Source organism: Anser anser (genome assembly GCF_964211835.1).
Source record: "Anser anser genome assembly, chromosome: 2".
In the NCBI taxonomy this organism is placed as follows: domain Eukaryota; kingdom Metazoa; phylum Chordata; class Aves; order Anseriformes; family Anatidae; genus Anser; species Anser anser.
In genome coordinates, this window is record NC_139721.1 from 34803036 (window position 1) to 34820587 (window position 17552).

The 17552-nt window shown below is 37.0% G+C and overlaps 1 protein-coding gene across 1 annotated transcript; it reads right to left on the reverse strand.

The window, feature by feature from the left end:
- Positions 1-2119: 2119 nt before the first annotated feature.
- Positions 2120-16292, reverse strand: XKR9 (XK related 9). Its single transcript, XM_083821816.1, has 4 exons — positions 16005-16292; positions 12905-13496; positions 3780-4003; positions 2120-2761 (listed from the first exon to the last, which is right to left on the reverse strand). The coding sequence occupies exons 2-4, from the start codon at positions 13177-13179 to the stop codon at positions 2124-2126; spliced, it is 1137 nt and encodes a 378-aa protein (XP_083677942.1). The 5' UTR covers positions 13180-13496; positions 16005-16292; the 3' UTR covers positions 2120-2123.
- Positions 16293-17552: the final 1260 nt, after the last annotated feature.

The following is a 17552-nucleotide window of genomic DNA, read 5'->3' on the forward strand; positions in this document are numbered from 1 at the left end:
TGAGAGGAAAAGAAAAAAAAAAAAGTCATCAAAACAAATTTGTTTTGTTTCACCAGAAACTAATCTTCCTCCAGCACAACTCACGCTCCAGATTCCTGGCATCTGGCAGGCAGGCAGACAACCTGGAGGCCCTGGGGCTGAAAGTCCGATGCTCAGGCTTCTCAGAAGCTCATATTTCCCCAGAGATCTGCTTCCAAGATAATGTGCAAAGTTTGAGGTCTTCTTCCAAATAATAGTTAGAAAAAAAAAATGTAATTTTCTTCAAGATAGAGATAATACTCTTCCACCCTGCCTTCCCCTAGTCCCTTCTCAGGATTTCAGATGAACAAACAATGAAAGTGTAGGAAGCAATAAAGGGATTTTAGTCTTGAATATTTAGGATCCTATTTTCTCATAGAAAACTGAGAGTATATTCAGTCTAAAACCATGCATTTTACTGCCAAAAGCACCAGCACCAGTAATAAATACACTGTAGATAAAGGAGAACTTGGGACTATCATGATGTATAAAGAAGGATGGAGCCTTGTGCTCTTTCTCTTATTTTTGTAGCCTTTGCAAGGCAAATAAATCTTTTTTTTTTTTTTGCCAGAGTAAAGAGAAATAAAATGCTCTTTTATGTACTCATTTGAGGAAAAATATTGCTCAAGTCTCATGGATTGTGCTTTTTTTTTTTTTAAATCTCTTTCTCATGGATTGTGATTTTTTTCTCTACCTTCTGGACTGATATCCTAGTCACCCCTAGTGGAAATGAGGGATTTTAGAAGTAAATTCTTCTTACTATATTGTTTTTTCTCATGTATGCTCAGAAAGACAGACCATGAAGTCCAAGCTATGCACCTAGCAATTAATTTCCTTGAGTGGGATTAAGGAGATGTAAATGATGATTGGTTTGGTGAAGAGAAGTGTGGAAGCAATCGGTTTGACAATGCACCAGGAAAGAAGCACATTCAGAAAATTCACTGAGCTCTGCTCAGGCTAGAAGGGTAACAATCAAAAGGTGGTCTGCAGTCCGTGGACTTGACACAAAAGGCACAGAAATCAGCTCTTCAGCAACCTATCAACCAGAGCATCAGCCCTTCCCCCAAAGTGTCAGGGATGTTTGCTGTCAATCAATAATGCTAACAGATTTTGTTCCTGGCAAAGTTTATCAGCTGTGCTTATCTCTAGTCTCTTTTCTCAAGCCCCATTTCCTCCCTTTGCCTGTGGCTATTCTAGTTGCAAATGTGAATTATTGGAAGAGAAAAGAAGGAGAAAGAAGGAGGCCCACTTTCCGTAACTCAGCTGTAAAACCAGCAGCTCTGAAAGACTCTTCACTTTAGGTTTTGATTCTGATGAAATAGTGGCTATGAATTTTATTTTATTGTACAGCATTTACTGCTGTTGATTTAGCATTTGAAAATTGGACTGAAATGCTGTCTAGTTTCACTCTTGCCTTCTATCAAAAAGTTTTGATGCACAAACTGGTTATTCCATAACTTCTCAGCCCTACTCACTGTCACCTCCTGCAAGTGTAATGTATGAAAAAGAACAGTTGGTGCCCTTTCCACTTTTCTCTAGTGACAAAGACAAAAGAAGCTGTACCACTGCATGCCTAGCCTCCTCTTCTTTCAGTGGAAACCAGCATTTAATTTCTAGAGCTTGAAGGAGAGGAAAGCTTCAAGGAAGATTCTTCCTTTATATCTGAGAATCCTGTTGCTATCAATAAATCATTCAGGCGGCTATTATAATCCAGAACAATAAACTGGCATCACTCCTGAACACAAAAGCATGTGTGAAAGACTGGCAGAACAAAAGCAATAAAGGAGTCATTAAAACACCTAGAAGATAAAGTGCTTTAAAATATCTCCCCAAATTTCCTTGTGGCAAGAGAGTGATTGGACCATAAATCAAAACTATTCTTCTTTAGGGAAAATTTAAGGAAAAGTTAGTGAGTTTTGTAGCTATTCTCATCTAAAGAAAAACTGCAGGTTTTACAGTAATGGGAAAAAGCAGACAGCTAACAGATTTCTGCCCCTGATTATTTCAAATGCACTCCTCTTTCCTTCCAGCAACAATAGTAAGCCTTGTTTTTAACAGAAGCAACACAAACAGAATACACCGGTAATGACAGCTTTCTATACTCTTCATTGCATTATGAAATTCTGAAATCTACCAGCTTCCACATTGTCTCTTGCCTCTGTATCAACTTCATCAAAACGTGTCTGTTGTTTGCAATAAACAGTGGGATGAAAGAGCCTGTAATAAACAACAAGAAAAATAATACCTAACACCAGACTGAGAATAGTTAAGATGCCCACAATTGTAAAATGTATTTCCTTGACAACAGAGGGTTTCCAAACCCAATATACAAGCAAAATGCCTACAGTTACAACTGTGTGAGTAGCATAATAAATAGAAATGGGAACTTTTGTTTTTCTCCCCTTTATGTTAAAAAAGGTAAAAAGTAGGATGATTCCAACAACAGTTCTGTACAGATATTCCATCTCCTTAGACTTGCAAAATGTTGTATGTTGTTTCAAAGTCCAGGCAAAGCCACAGCTCCAAAGAAGTATCAGCAGAATTACAGAACTTCTAGCACTTAGTAGAGTGACCAGTGAAATACTGAGTATCCAAGAAGTGATGGTAAGCAATTTATAGAAGAGATACACCAACTTGGAAAGTACATGAAATCTGTCTTTATCAGGCAGAGATTTTCGTAATGATATCTGATAATCAACCGTTGAAAAGGAGATACCACAGAAAGACATAATAATGGCGGCATCTAAACAAAACAAAAGGATAACTGTTAGACCTAATAAATATATTTATTTTACATTACAATTTTTGACATTTTGGACAAGTTCAGGCTTTGTTTGCGCTTTCCTTGTACCTACTTGATATTTCCTCCATGTTCCTGAACAAGTCACCTTAATTTTAAGGCTCAGTTTAGTTACCTAAATCTAGGCATCTATTGCCATTTGGGATCTCTTGCTGTTGCTGTTTTCACCAAAGTTGTGTACATGGGTGACTTAGAACCTCCCAAGGTGTTGCAAAAAAAGACCATGAAAACATAGGTTTCAGAAACTGATATTGAGGCTGGGATGTTTATAATGTAGGTACCTATAACTGAGACTTGACCCTTCACATGGTCATATTTAAGATGAGGTTCATCTAACCATTGTATCTGAGTACTTATCAACTCCATGAAAAAACACTAGACAACGATGTAGGTTTCTCCATTTGGTTAGATAAAATCCAGCCGTGAGCAGGTCAATGTCTTGCCCATACTGCTGCTAGTTTCAGAGCTGAAAATAGTGTACCTGCTCTCTTGCTTCTGAGAGTTAAACCAATATCTCTTCCTCATATGGCATTCTGCAGTGCTGGCATATCCTTTTTTTTATGACTCTGTCCCTTACCTGTAAAGTGTGGATGAGGGTAGTGACCAAGTCACAGGGCTGCTCTTGATACATTACCAATTTCAAGATGTCCAGTTAGCCATTTTAAAAGAACTGTAATTATGTGCACACTAATGGTTCCGAAATGCATACGCTAATGACATTCAACAGCTTATTCTCAAATGATGTACCATGCTTATATTAATGACTTGGTACAGTGAAACCTTCTTCCCATGAATTTAGCAGAATGGATCATCTACTAGACAGAAATTATAACTAGATGCAAAGCAATTATACAACACAGTGTGTGTTTTCCAAGGTACATTTAAATTTTTATACAACAACATCAGTTATATCTTTTGGTAAAAGACTCAACTTTCAAATCATAGAGAAAGAAAGACTCACATTGAGAGAAATTATGGTTGTTGTGTTCCATGAGTACATAAATCTGGACAAAAAGCTGTGGTGTGGTCTCCAGAAAAGTCTTGAATATCCTGAGCATGTTAATATCAGTCATTACATCAATGGCTTGTTTTTGAATGAAGTTGGGATGGTCTGTTTCTGATACATCTCCACTGCTCTTTTGTTTAAATGCGGCTTGGCAGCCATACTTCAAAGCAAACCAATACCTATTGAAAAGAGAGACTTGATTAGGCAGTGTTTTTTGAAAGCACGACTCTATAAAGTTATATAGGCTAACAAAGACTTTTCCCATTTCATTTTGATTCAATTTTTTTCTTTGAATGTAGTCCAGCACCTTCTGCTAAGATAAAATCTAGTCTGGTATCTGTCTGGTATCAGTGATATCAGATTATCGTTTATGCCCACTGATACTGATGCAATGTAAAAACTACTAGAAGAGAATGAGACTTGCCTGAATAAAGATTACAAGTGTTATTTTGTTAGTTTTTTATTTCTTGAAAGGTAACACATTTCTGAAAATTCCCTCAGCATCTCTTCTCAGTCTCTATGAGATACTCATTTACCTTTTTTCTATCCTTTTAAGGGAATTAGTGAATATCCAGCTGTGAATATCCAACTCCATATAAGACTATAACCCCCAAGGATAGCAACTGATGAACTGCAAACATACAACAGGATTTTTGAAAAAAAAAAGTCACTCAAATGTTCTTTTCTAAATACTCAGGAAGACTTTAATTTCAGAAAATTTATTTCAAGACACAGATCTCCTGGGACTACAGATTCTTTTATCTGAGTAATTTTACAAGAACAAGCTATTTCCCTTAGCAAATGAGCGCACCTGAATGACTTTTAGAACAGTTATGGTTTATTTTCAATTAAGACTAAATTAAAATTTCCTCTAAAAGAGCAGAAAATGTGAAGATACACAGAATTAGTTAGTGAGTTGGCTGTGATGCATTATGTCTAGTAAAGAACTTTTTCTGATCAGGATGTCTCTAATGCCATGCTTAGAGATAAATAATCTCTAGCTTTTATTCCCATTTTCAAGGCCTTTGCTTCAGGCCTGAAGGAGGACATAGCACCTCACAAGGAAGAGAACAAATAAGTTTTAATCAAAAACCATTTTGATAGCTAAGAGAGGAACTAGCTTTTGTTCATGGTAATTTTTACAAGCCTTGTTTAGGAAAACAGGACCAGAACTACAGCTGCTGCAAATTATGGTATTTCTACTGTCCCTCATGGACTCACACACACACTAAGCCATGGGGAATTCTGTGGTTCATTGCACTAGTGCTTTGGAAACCAAGGGCAGTATGTAATGCTCTGTCTATAGTAGATGAAATTGAGGCAACTCCACAGGAACAGATTCTCACAGCTAACGAACTCTTGCCAGCTGAACTGTTCTCATCCTGAAGCAAAGCAACGCTTGCTCTCTTCTGCCAGTTACCTCATTTCAAGTGGTTAGTAGCACTGGCTGTGAAGGTTGTAGACTAGACCTCGTAACTGAAGCACTGTAATAGTCACTGCCATTGCTAGTAATAGGACATAAGCTTTGTACTGACTTTGCAAGGCCTCAGGACTCATGCTTGTCAGGCTTGTTCTGTTTGAAGTTTTCTTGACTTGCCTGCAATTTTGTTTTACTTGTTTTAGCTACACCAACCTTGGTTTAGCTTGTATTTTTCACAGGAAATTAATACTACTACTACTAATAATAATAATTAATAATAATAATAATAATAAATCTAATAGAACAGTTGGCTCTTTTGTTTGTTTTTGTGTGGTCCAGTCATACTTTCATATGGGTTACAGTTACAAGCAGATACTCTATCTTGAATGATATATACATTACTAACATGATGACATGGAACCATGGAATCATTAAGGTTGGAAAAGACCCCCAAGATCATCTAGTCCAATCATCCCCCTACCACCAATAGACATGTCAGAGTACAGGCAAGTATAGAGAGTGGAGTAATATAGAGAAATATAATTCTGGTTTGATAGCAGAGGCCCTGAGATGCAGTGCAGAATAGTAATGCATAGCATGGCTTGGCATTGGAGACAACAAGGCTGTAAACTACTCATTAAAGCTCACATTCTGAAGTGCTGACCTAGTGACAGATGAAAGTGGTTTTAGGGGTAAAAAAGACAGCAACAGCATCTAACATGAGTAAAAGGAACCATAGGTACTAAATTTTGATGCATAATAAGCTGCAGATAAATTAAGAGAAAGCAAAGTCCAAATGCAAATATCCAAAAAAGTCCCAAAGAGAGTCCTAGCGTGAAGAAGCCATCAACATGAACCTCATATTCCTTCCAACAAGACTCCAGAAACTGATAACTGTAACGCCCCCTTACACCAGAATGAAACTGCTGAGCTCAGAGGAGCAGAGGACAGGTGAGCAAAACAACAGGAAAGGGAATAGGAAGCAAGAAATATGTATAACAACTCTAAATGGATTACTACTACTGAAACTTTTTATGCATAGAAGCATTTTTTCATATCTAGTAATAAATGGATGCAGACTAATAATGATTCTTGGAATAAACTACGGAGATTTTAATTATATAATAATTTATTGGCTTTACAAGTAATATATTTGCCCATAAATAGAGTTTTGAGCCTAACAGCCTTCAGACATCACTTTCAACCTTATTTCTGCCTTTGCATTTCCCAGATCACTTGAGCTTTTAATATTCTTCTCCAATGAACCCATTTGGGCTACATCCAACAACAAAAGCCATCCTTCCTCAAGAAAATTCACTGTTATTCAGCCAACTTTTCTAACATCATAAACATTGCTAAAGGTCTTCCCTCTTGACAGAAGAATTTAGTCATCTAGATTATGAAGACTGCATCATTCATTAGGATTTGTTTTTAGGAGAAATCAAGCAGAACATCACAGACCATCACTAAGTTATCTCACACATTTATGCAAGTCTGCAAACATGCAGGCTGAGAAAGTCAAGGCCCTATGCCCTTAGCCTGGCCCCTACTTCCATTCCTTGAGGCTGCATCCTAGATGACTTCAAGATTCATGCTAAAGTGCTGTAGATTCCCAATTCCCTGGTTGTTCACAGGAAAATATACACTATGAATCCCATGAAACCTGTGCAGTTGCATTTCCTTTATATAGAAAACTGTGCGCAGGAGATCATTTGACACCCCGATCTCATCCCAATTTGGCACTGAAACACAGTCCCCTTTGCTTACTGCTCGGACAGTAAGCTCAGCTCGGTACCTCAGTATTGAGTACTCAGTACCTCAGCTTCCTGGAGAAGCTCAGACAGATTCCTGGTTCCTCCAGATGTTAGAAGTTTAACACCTTCATCATCTTTAAAGACCAAATCCCTTGACCCCAAGGGACACGGTGACAGGGGCCTTTCTGCTGCTACAAGTGAAAGAGTCAGGATTTGCAGGTCCTGGGTTAAGTGCATACTAGAGGAATCATGATTTATTTCCTGGAATATTAAGCGTGTTATATGTAAAAGCGAGAATGTCCAGGCTTGCAACCTGGAAGCATCAGCAGAAGGCGTGGGGCAGTTATGCCACTACTGAGGAGCCTTAGAGGAAGATCTTTTGTCCTTCTCCTAACAGAGACTCTACAGACTGCAGCCCTGACACTCAGGCTGCACACTGATTCCATGAGCTGGCTCTAAATCCATTATTTACTCCCAAAGGAAACTGTTTTCTAGTTTTATGCTTTTGTGTATTTATTTTACTGTTTTCTGAGTAATCTCCCATAAGCAAAGAACTAAACTGCTTGGCAAGCCATCTATAGCTTTTTCAGTTTATAAAACAATTAGGATACCAAAGCATCTGGTTCTTGCATTGGAGATGTAAACATCTGGAGAGTTTATAATGTTTTCAAGAAAAAACAGTTGGGTAGACCAATCTGTTAGTTGTCCGTGGACTCATTCACCAGAGCCTGTGTTTGGCCAAGCAGCAAGAAGTGGAAACCAGCTGCATAAATTTTGAGCTGCAGAGCTCACAGCTGAGAGAGCAAATGATATGAAAGGCAAAGAGCAGACACATTGTAAAAGGAATATTTCAGTTGGATGCACACCTGAAATCACCTGTCAGTTTTCAGAAGTGTATTCCTTCTAAGCCTAGCATGGTATACTAGGTTTCTATTGTTATAAGAAGGTATTCTATAGTATTTTTCACTAGCAGTAGTTACTTTGGTTAGTCTGCTTCTGACTGAATATTGTATAAAATACATTATTTTTTCTATAAAAGTCCAAATATTTCCATGGCTTTTTAACTACTTAAGCAAGACGGTATTCCCTGAGCTCCACATATCTCTGTTACTCACTATAGTTCATTGTGACAGATCTTTCATTTTATAAGGATATTTTGAGCTTATATTCCCATACCCAACTGCCCATTTGGTACGCAATATTTTAGGAAGGACCTATAGTCAACTTTTAGGCTTAGCATTGGACTAGTGCATTCAAAGCCACAGGAAGAGTTCATTTTGTACTAAGGGACAGGTCAGGCTTCAATATTCTCCATTTTTCATGACCACAGCTCACCTAAACACTGCACCTGCCCTGAACCCATCATCACTTTATTCCTACATTAATATATCTATTGCCATAGTAGCGTTTTGTTCCAATATTCACAAATTGGAAAAAAAAAAAGTAAAAAAAAGTTGTTAAAACTATTTCAACTGGAATAAAAAATGTATTAATTAAAAATATTTGATTGATTACATACTTTAGATAGAGGTGTGTCTTCAACTCAGGGTGAGATGGGTATGGTTGTGTGTCAATAGTACAGACAGATATAGGGTTGCCATTTACTTTTCCCTCTCTAAACTCATTAAAGACTTTTTTCATTTATTAAATATACAAACTACTTGGAAGACAAAAGAACGAAAAATGATTTCTTTACAACTCTAATTGTCATATGCAAACAGTAAAGAATTATCAGTGTTTCTAAATATCATATTCACTTTGATAGGGGAAAGAAAAAAAAATAAAAAGTTTCCTGCCCTTGTAGTGTTGCTTTGTGGAGAACAGATGTTAGGACTCCTTGTTATAAACACTCATTTAAGCACAGATCAGGCGTCTCTGTTCTTGAGCTGCTGCTACAGTTTCCTCATCATTTCTTAAGGGATGAAGTTTCCTTGTATTCTCCTGTAACATTAGGAAGGCTTAGGCTCTCTAAATGTGACAGGAAATTCACAAATGTGACAGCTACTTGCTTTTGTTATTTCATGGCTTCAAACACCACGGGCAAGCTGTCTTGCCAGTGCTTCCATGTCACCTGCTTCCTCTTAAAATTTCCACTGCAGTCCCTGTACTACGGTACACATCCCATCTCACCAAACTGCGCTGATGAGGATTTGGGTGCCGGTTGGAAAGTCATAGTTCCATGGAAGGAGAGAGTGAGAGAGACCTGGCAGCAACAATTGTCCCTTCTGAATTCTGGTCAGGCAGTCACAGTTCGCAGAACTATATAAATCCTTAATCAAAGGAATTTTCTTCTCTGCTGCACATTAAACCTAATCTAAGTATCAAAAGGCTTGGATTAAGTCCAGGAAACTGATGTGACTATTTCAATACCTCAGGGCAGAAAAGTTTTGTTAAGAAAAAGTGAGCAAGTACATATTACTCTATGACTTCTAACTCACTTAAGTAGCATTACAAACCTTCCACTTTAATTAATTCTGTACCTCACTGACGACTTATCTTAAATACCTTCCTAATTACTTTGTCTTGGGGATCTTCTTGTTGTACACAACATTGCTGGAGGCACATTACCAGCTTCAGTCTTCGTTTTTGATCCACTCTTAATTTGGGTGTGGTTTACCACATGCTAAAGCTGTACAAATATAACTGGACATCATCTATCTCGACTACATTTTTCTCATCACTTTTATTTTTTTCTTTTTTATTTTTTTTTATGTCATGGAATAATACGTTTAACAGAGCACTTGCATTTGCTCTGATGTCTCATGTATTTAGAATTCATCTTTAAAAATATGCAAAAAAAATCTTTTTTATCTGCTTCTTTTTAAAGAAGTAGGGCATCTTGATCCTTCCTTTAAGCATCAAGAGGCACAATAGCAACTTTCACTATCACAACAGTAGCTGCCTCTATGGTCTGCTATTCTGACAGAGAAGTTTATTACTTGCTAAAATTTAGTCTTCCTCAAGTGTTCTTGACTGATGTTGCAAACTTCTACAAGTCAGTGAATTCATACGGGCCACATGAAAATGTTCCTTTTTTCCACATTCACTGACTGCGTTATCTTCTTAACGTCAGTTGTTATGCTGCAGCCTGTTCTTAACTCTACTGACATCTGTGAGACCCATCTAAATGGGTCACGATTAAAATAAATTTAGTCAGCATGGCTAATATATACTTTAACACCTAAATTTTGTCTTTAAAAGCTACTTTCAGAGAATAACATTTCATATAAAACATAGCTATTATATATGGAATAATTTAAAATTTTCTTTTTATTTATATAATATTATGTATTATTTATAATATTTCTATATTTTATGTGTATATGTATTATGTTCATATATGTATGCACATGTGATTTCAATATTTATTACTTAGCACTGACAGTGTGATTACAAAACCGGAAGAAAGGAAAGGAGGAAGGGAGGGAGGGAGGAAGGAAGCTTGGAAGGAAAGAGCGAGTTTGGTAAGGTGTATTCACATCTTCCAATTTCAGGCATTCTAAGTTCTCTGGCTGAGTCAGTATTTACTGGTTAGGTCCCTGCTTCCCTCTTTGGTGGCTGGGGAAGATGACAACCTGGGGAAGTTCACCTTAATAATTGTGACCTGACTTCTGACAATATCTGTTTTGACTGTATTGACTATAGAAATAAACCTGGGAGACCCATTGTCTAAATTTTCTGGATGACCAAGAAGGAGGGCAGGAAGGAAGTGCACATGAATACACCTAAGAAAACAAATGTTATATACTTCCTATTGAAGTATATAACAGCAGATGATCAGCTACAAGCACAGGTGTCAGCTTGCTGTTATCATCTTATACTTTACTGTATGCATTATCACACTGATGAATTTTGAGGAGTGGCTCAAAGAGTTTTGTAATTTCTATATATCAAATTGGATTTTTTTTTCCAACTGTAAGCAGAAGCACAGGAGAAAACATTATTTGTGCAATAAAGAACAGGTGACCAAGATGGCTACACTGACTCTGCAAAGGGCAAAATTACATTTACTAGATAACAAGCCACTAAGAGAAGATGGGGTTAATTGTGGGAAGGACATTTTGGAAATTATAGAAATTCATGGTAAGATGTATTCATTGGAAAGTGTAAGAATTAATCTATTAAAAATGTGTGTGTAGAGGTAGTATTTTGAACAGATGCAGCTTTTTAGTCAAGATTACATAACCAAGAGTTGCAGATGATCAGAATTTGGATCTGAATCCTAAAATTTCGCGTTTAAAGGAGAGGTCTTAAAGATAGGCACAAATCAGCAGGAGATTTTAGGGGAAACCTGGGTGTGTAACACCAAGCCAGAATTACAGTCTGATACAGATTACAGAGAATGATGTCATGGTAGAGAAAGAGGAAGAAGGGAGGCTTACCATATGACACTGTAGTTTCTGGCTTAACATTTATCATCAGTTATCAGAAACTGAGGTCAGGGCTTGAATTTTCTTTGTAAGAAAAAAATCTCAGAGGGGCAGCTTTGTAAGCTGCAACATAAGGATGGCACTCCCAGCCAAACCTGAAGATGACAAGACTTGGAGGTGGACAAAAAGGAGCAGGCCACAGTGGGCACAGAGATATCCCCTCTAAAAGGCAGAATATGGTAGTGTCCCTGTGGCTGGGTCTTTATAAACATCACTTGAACCAACCTATGTCCATGGATTTGAATATAAAACCATTCGTGAAAGTGAACAGAGATTTTTTTTTTCCTTCAAAATATTGTATTTTAAGATTTTCTACTGCCTGACATCAGAAAGATAAAACCTGGCAGTAAATACTCCTCTGTGAAGTCTAAGACTTTAGAATTGTAAGAGGAGTAGCAGAAAAGCAAAGCTGTTGGACAAAAGGAAAAAAATATATATATTTTATATAAAAAGTTAATTTTTAAAGTTAAAGTTAATTTTAAAGTTAAAACTTTATATATAAAGTTTTATATATAAAGTTAATTGTTGTATGTAGAAACTTCATCATTTTCCTTAATCCATGATAATATAAGATGAATTAAATATGTATACTAGAGGATTTTTTACATTGGCATAAATATAGGAAGTTAAAAGAGGCATTTTAAATAAGCATTTTATTAAATGCCTCCGAGGAGTCTATATCTGCTCAGGTTTATTGAATGTTACTTACACAAAATAATGAAAATTCAGGTCCTTAGGACTTTTTATCAAAATCTTTCAAATCAGTTTTACAATAAAAGTAAAATCTTAGCAAAAATGATCTCTATAATGATAATTTTACAGTAACACCACCACAGAAGCTAAAGAAAGAATGTTAAACATATGGTATCTTAAACTACTCCTGGACATACACCTGTCAGGAAACAAAGGTGCCTGTCACCATTAACTCAGTCCCTGCAGTAAGTATTCTTACTTAGTATTGAACTATTCATTTCTTTCCCAAATTCTGGTGGTTTTCTAAGTTTTATTAGACTTTTGAATTCACATATTACCTCTTACTTCAGCTATGTAACTTACTCCAGCTAATGTAACCACACAAATTATCTTCCTAACATCACTTTAAAAACCTACATTTCTTTATCAGGTACAAGAGTATTCCTCTGTAAAGAAATCTTATTAAAATATGACCTATCAAAAGGCTGATGAATCAAATAGAATATTATTAATAGGTCAAATGAAAAAGAAAAAAATCTACATTACCATCAAAACCTGGCATAATTTACCCCTGGCATAAGCAGACAAAATTCACTCACTTATGTGGAGTAGTTATTGTTAATACCAGCAGTGTCCCTGAAGCCATATTAACATCATAACCTGGCACTGGAATTTCTTAGTAAACTGGCCAAAAGCAGTATGATTTCTCATTTTAAAATAAAATAAAATAAAATAAAATAAAATAAAATAAAATAAAATAAAATAAAATAATAAAGTGCTTACCTTATAAAAATTCCACAGTGAAAGAAATGAACCAGAAAAATCCATTTGAGCTTCTCAGGATCAGGACCTTCACAGTCATTTTTAAACCACTGATAACTGAATATCTGAGTTACTAGTGATGAAAGACATCTAAAACTGATTATCAATATAGCCCAAGTATATTGTCCCTGATAGAAATATTTACTGGCTACCCAGAGATCCACTCCAATATCAACTACATAAATTATAATTCCACCAACTAAAAAAATAAAATTCTCCTTGGTATATTTCATCATGTGTTAGATTGTTGCTGTTGTCATTCTGTCCTCATTTCACGCGAAGAAAGTCGGATTAAATCTAAATGCTTTCTTACAACAGAGTCTTCTTCCTGGTGGTAACACCTGTTCATTGTCCTTTACGAAAAAAAAAAAAAAAAAAAGTTGCATATTTTTATCATGGAAAGATGAATAAAAACAAAAGGACTTCCATTTTTCTGTGTTCTTGATTTAAATATTAAACTAACTTCATTGACGCATGTCTATTCTGGAAAAATAATTAAATTTAAATTGTCTTTTAAACTGGTGCAGTCATTCTTCATTATGGGTTCCCGAACCTAAGAAGAAAAAGGAAGATCATCAGTAATAATAATATATTTTTAAATTATCATACAGCAATTTTCATGACCATTTAAACAAGCAAGTACAAAACGCAGAATGTACTGAGACATCTGTGAAGAATCAGTGCCAGAGAAGCTGTACCTCTGAACCTCCTGAGGGCGGTCCCTCTCCCAACCATGGCGATTCTTCTCCTTCTCAAGAAGCCACTGAGACAATTTTGAACAGTAGCAAGATACTAAGAAACAAGCTTACCTCTACTAGTTTTTTAAAACCAGTTTATGGGGGGGAAAAAAAAAAAAGTGACTCCTTCTGAGAACTTTAACTTCTGAGTGACTCCCTCACTGTGCACAAAAGGCTGAGGGAACTCCTGTCTTGCGTACACACCACTGTATCAGAGTATGCGTCATTAGGTCACTTTCAGCTGGGTTACTGGGCTTGTGTGCATACCTCTTGTCGTTTTACTTTCCGAGTTTGTTCGTCCCAATGCAGCAATGCAGTGCTGAATTGGATTGCAGTTCTCCTGCTAAAGAGACTTGGAAGGACTCAGGCCTGCTGCAGTCTACACCTCTTTGATAAACATCTCCCAAGCTGTGTGAGTAGTAGCTACACACAGATAACCTAATCACACTAGCTGCTGCAGATGGAATTTGTTCACAGTCCAAACTATGTTTAGATTGCCTAACATAGTAAGGGTCCTTTTCAGACCTGTGATATTTGGCGGGTGCTACAATGAAGTACATCTTTGTCTCGTTCAGTTCCACCGTTGCTAAGCTGTGAACATTAGAACCACACCATCCACTGTTTTGTTTGCATTTCTGAGGAAAAATTCTGCTGGCAGCAATCCCAAAGAATGACATGGAGGACATGCCAAAGCACCAGGTTTGGGGTGCCGCCTCCACCAAAGAGCATCAGGCAGTACCCTGAGAACAGCTGCGCCCAGGCAGACAGGGCAGGGCGGGCAGGGGCAGGCCTCGTGGAGTTTTGTTAGTTCAGGTACTCTGCCCCTGAAGAATGAAATGACACAATCAGTTAATATCACACGAACCTTTGGAAACGTAACGACTATTCTAAGCTTCTGTTGACTGGGCTTGTCTACACTCTGAACAAGGTACAAATGCAAAAAGGGAACCTAAGCTCTTGATTTCCTAAAGAAGACAGTAAGGACACTACAGCCTAAATAGGTGCTAGGTCTCTAAACATTATATTTCCTACTTAGTTTTCGTGTCCTGGCCCAGAAGAGGTCAGTCAGGTCAGGTGATATCACAGCTGGAATCCTTTCATTGTCCTCTCCTATCCTCTCAAAAAATAAAGCAAAACAAAAACAACAACAACAACAACAACACTAGTCTTTTTCAAATCACTAATGCAACTTACAGTCAGATTCTGGGAACTGAACTTCAGCATAAACTGAACTTTGTCTTTATGAATGTTTCTTAATCTGCAAACTTGCGTATGAATCAGCCTACGAGTTGATAAGCAGTGTTCTTTCAAGAAAATTCCAAAGAAAACTATTTACTCCACGTAAGAACATGTCATTCTGCAACTTGATATACCACCTTTTTGCCTTTTTGTGACAAGAACATTATGAATGGTTTTTAGAACGGATTCAAAAAAAAAAAAAAAAGCCTTGATTCACTATTTGACTGTTGTAGAAAACACAACAGTAAAAGGTAAGTCAATGACTGGATTCAAACACTATAAGGTTCATATTTAATAAGTAATACTGTACTGGACATTGAGTGGCAGAAAATAGCCTCTAATTTTGAACCTGGCATGAATAACTAGGGTAATTGGATTTCTCTGTCTTTACAACCTCCCTATGCTTCTGTGACTGAACACTTCGCAAACAGGAGTTATCTTATTGCCTTATTACCCCTAATGAGAATGGAAGTTTTACGGGCTCCATCCAGATGCTGAAACAACTGCATGGAGAGTAGCTGAGAGCCAGGTGATTTCTACCTCTGACACACAACCTGTCCAAGCAGCTGCCGTGCTGTCTGTCTCCAGTCGTGTCTGGTGGCACAGAAAGCCATCAGGTAAGCTGAGACTTATACAGAGACTCGCAAATCTGTATCCCCCAAAGTGCAGTCCAATGTCTTAATTCCAAGACCAAACACAAATGCCCGTTCACAGGTGCATATGAAATCTCTGTTAAAGATCTCAGCCCCTAATATCCCCTACATTTTGTCCATGACATCACTTCAAAGAGCAGCATGGTCTCATGCACCAGGTGGGGTACAATTAAGTGCTACTGGAGAGAACGCCTTGTATCATTGTATCATTCACAGTTATCTGGTCCCCGTCTTATAAAACATACGATATCTCACATGACAGGACTGAGAAAGGTATATTGTCTGTAAGCCAACATAAATATAAGCATGTTCTAAAAACTAAAATAATTTTACAGAATCAGTTTGTGGTAAAGCAGAATCAACAAAATGTTATTAACTAGACTTACCATTCTCATGATCCTTTTCAAACACTATTACAAAATGTAGACTTACCTTAATACTGGCCCTGGATAAGTAGATTTTTTACTTTAAAAACTGTAGATTTGTATATTCACAGGTTTTCCATCCACACTTTTATACGACTTGCAATCCAAGAAAAGTTTAAGGGCTACTGACATAACACAAACAGAAACTAAAACGATATGCAAAGCATGTGACACAGTTAATGATTTGCTACCTGTCAAGAACTGTTATTCTTTTGAATATATTATAAAAATTCTATTCTAAAAGGTAGGTTTAGAAGTCCCTGTCTATGTTTGATGCATTATAAAATTTTCTTCAATAAATTTATTTCACTCCTTATTCCTTAGAGGGAAAAAAATGAAACAATGTACCACTGTCCTCCTGTGTGTGTATATATATATGTATGTGTGTGCACGTGTATGCATGTTCAAACTTAAAAATTAGTTTGTTACACCTCTTGAGCAAAAGCCAATACATATTTATGGAACCTTATAGGCATATATGTGTGTCTTTATATGTATATGTTTATATATGTATGTATATAAATATTTGTACATACATTTATGTATCTCAAAGCCTTATGGAAAAAAATAGCTATAGTTAAAAGATATATTAAAATACACCTTAAAATATTTTTGAAAAGCTTTTTTGTGCAATGATATGTGAAGAGACTGCATGTGTCCAGGGACAAGTGATTAAAATTGTTTTCCTCTGGTAAAACTGCAGGTGTTTGCAAGAGTCTGTTCCAGCTGTGCTATCGTTTCTCAACACAACTTTCCTGCTACTGAGAAAATCCAGAGCATGTTTAAAAGAGCTGCAGGGTATGATGAGCAGGGGTTGGGATTAAGCCTCTCTGACTGTGCTGCATGGGATGATACAAGCCCTCAGCAAGAGCAGTCTATAGCTCTTCTAGATCTTAGGACAGGAGATATAATCCTATTAGTGTCTTCATAGGAAACATAAGAACATCTCTTGTCCTGTTTTGTACTCCCTCCTCTATATAGATTAGAAACATCCTAGTCCTAAGTGGTTTTTGCAGTGCCTGAAATTTATTACAATTTTCAGGTCAGCACTTTAAGAATGGAACCTGTGGATCGAGAAATTTTTCCAAAGCTAAAAAAAAAAAAACAGTGGCTGAACCCTAAGCAGTACAGCAAAATTCCTGGTTCAATTGTGGGACGATGCATTATCCATAACTGCCTTCTGAAAAACTGTTCATATATATATGTATATAAATATTTGTATGTACATTTATGTAGCTCAAAGATTTATGACAAAAAATAAAATAAAATAAAATTACCTGTAGTTAAAAATAAGCATGGAGAGAAGGGTCACGGGCCAGCAGGAGAGCACCTGAAGAGCAGCACTCCAGCCAGTAAGGCAGCTTCATCAGGGGCCCAACTCAAATATCTCAATGCTAACGCACATAGCACGGGGAATAAACAAGAGGAGTTAGAAATGTACGCATGCCTCCAGGGCTATGGCCTCATTGGTATCGTGGAGATGTGGCGGGGTGGTTCCCATGACTGGAGTGCTGGAATGGAAGGATATAAGCTCTTTAGGATGGACAGACAGGAG

Bases quoted from the DNA above. Each gene is read 5' to 3' on its own strand.
- XKR9 (XM_083821816.1), bottom strand. From the start codon at position 13,179: ATGATGAAATATACCAAGGAGAATTTTATTTTTTTAGTTGGTGGAATT. The intron at 4,004-12,904 runs GTAAGCACTTTA...TCTTTTCAATAG, and splicing joins CACTGTGGAATTTTTATAAG to GTATTGGTTTGCTTTGAAGT. The intron at 2,762-3,779 runs GTGAGTCTTTCT...TGTTTTGTTTAG, and splicing joins CAACCATAATTTCTCTCAAT to ATGCCGCCATTATTATGTCT.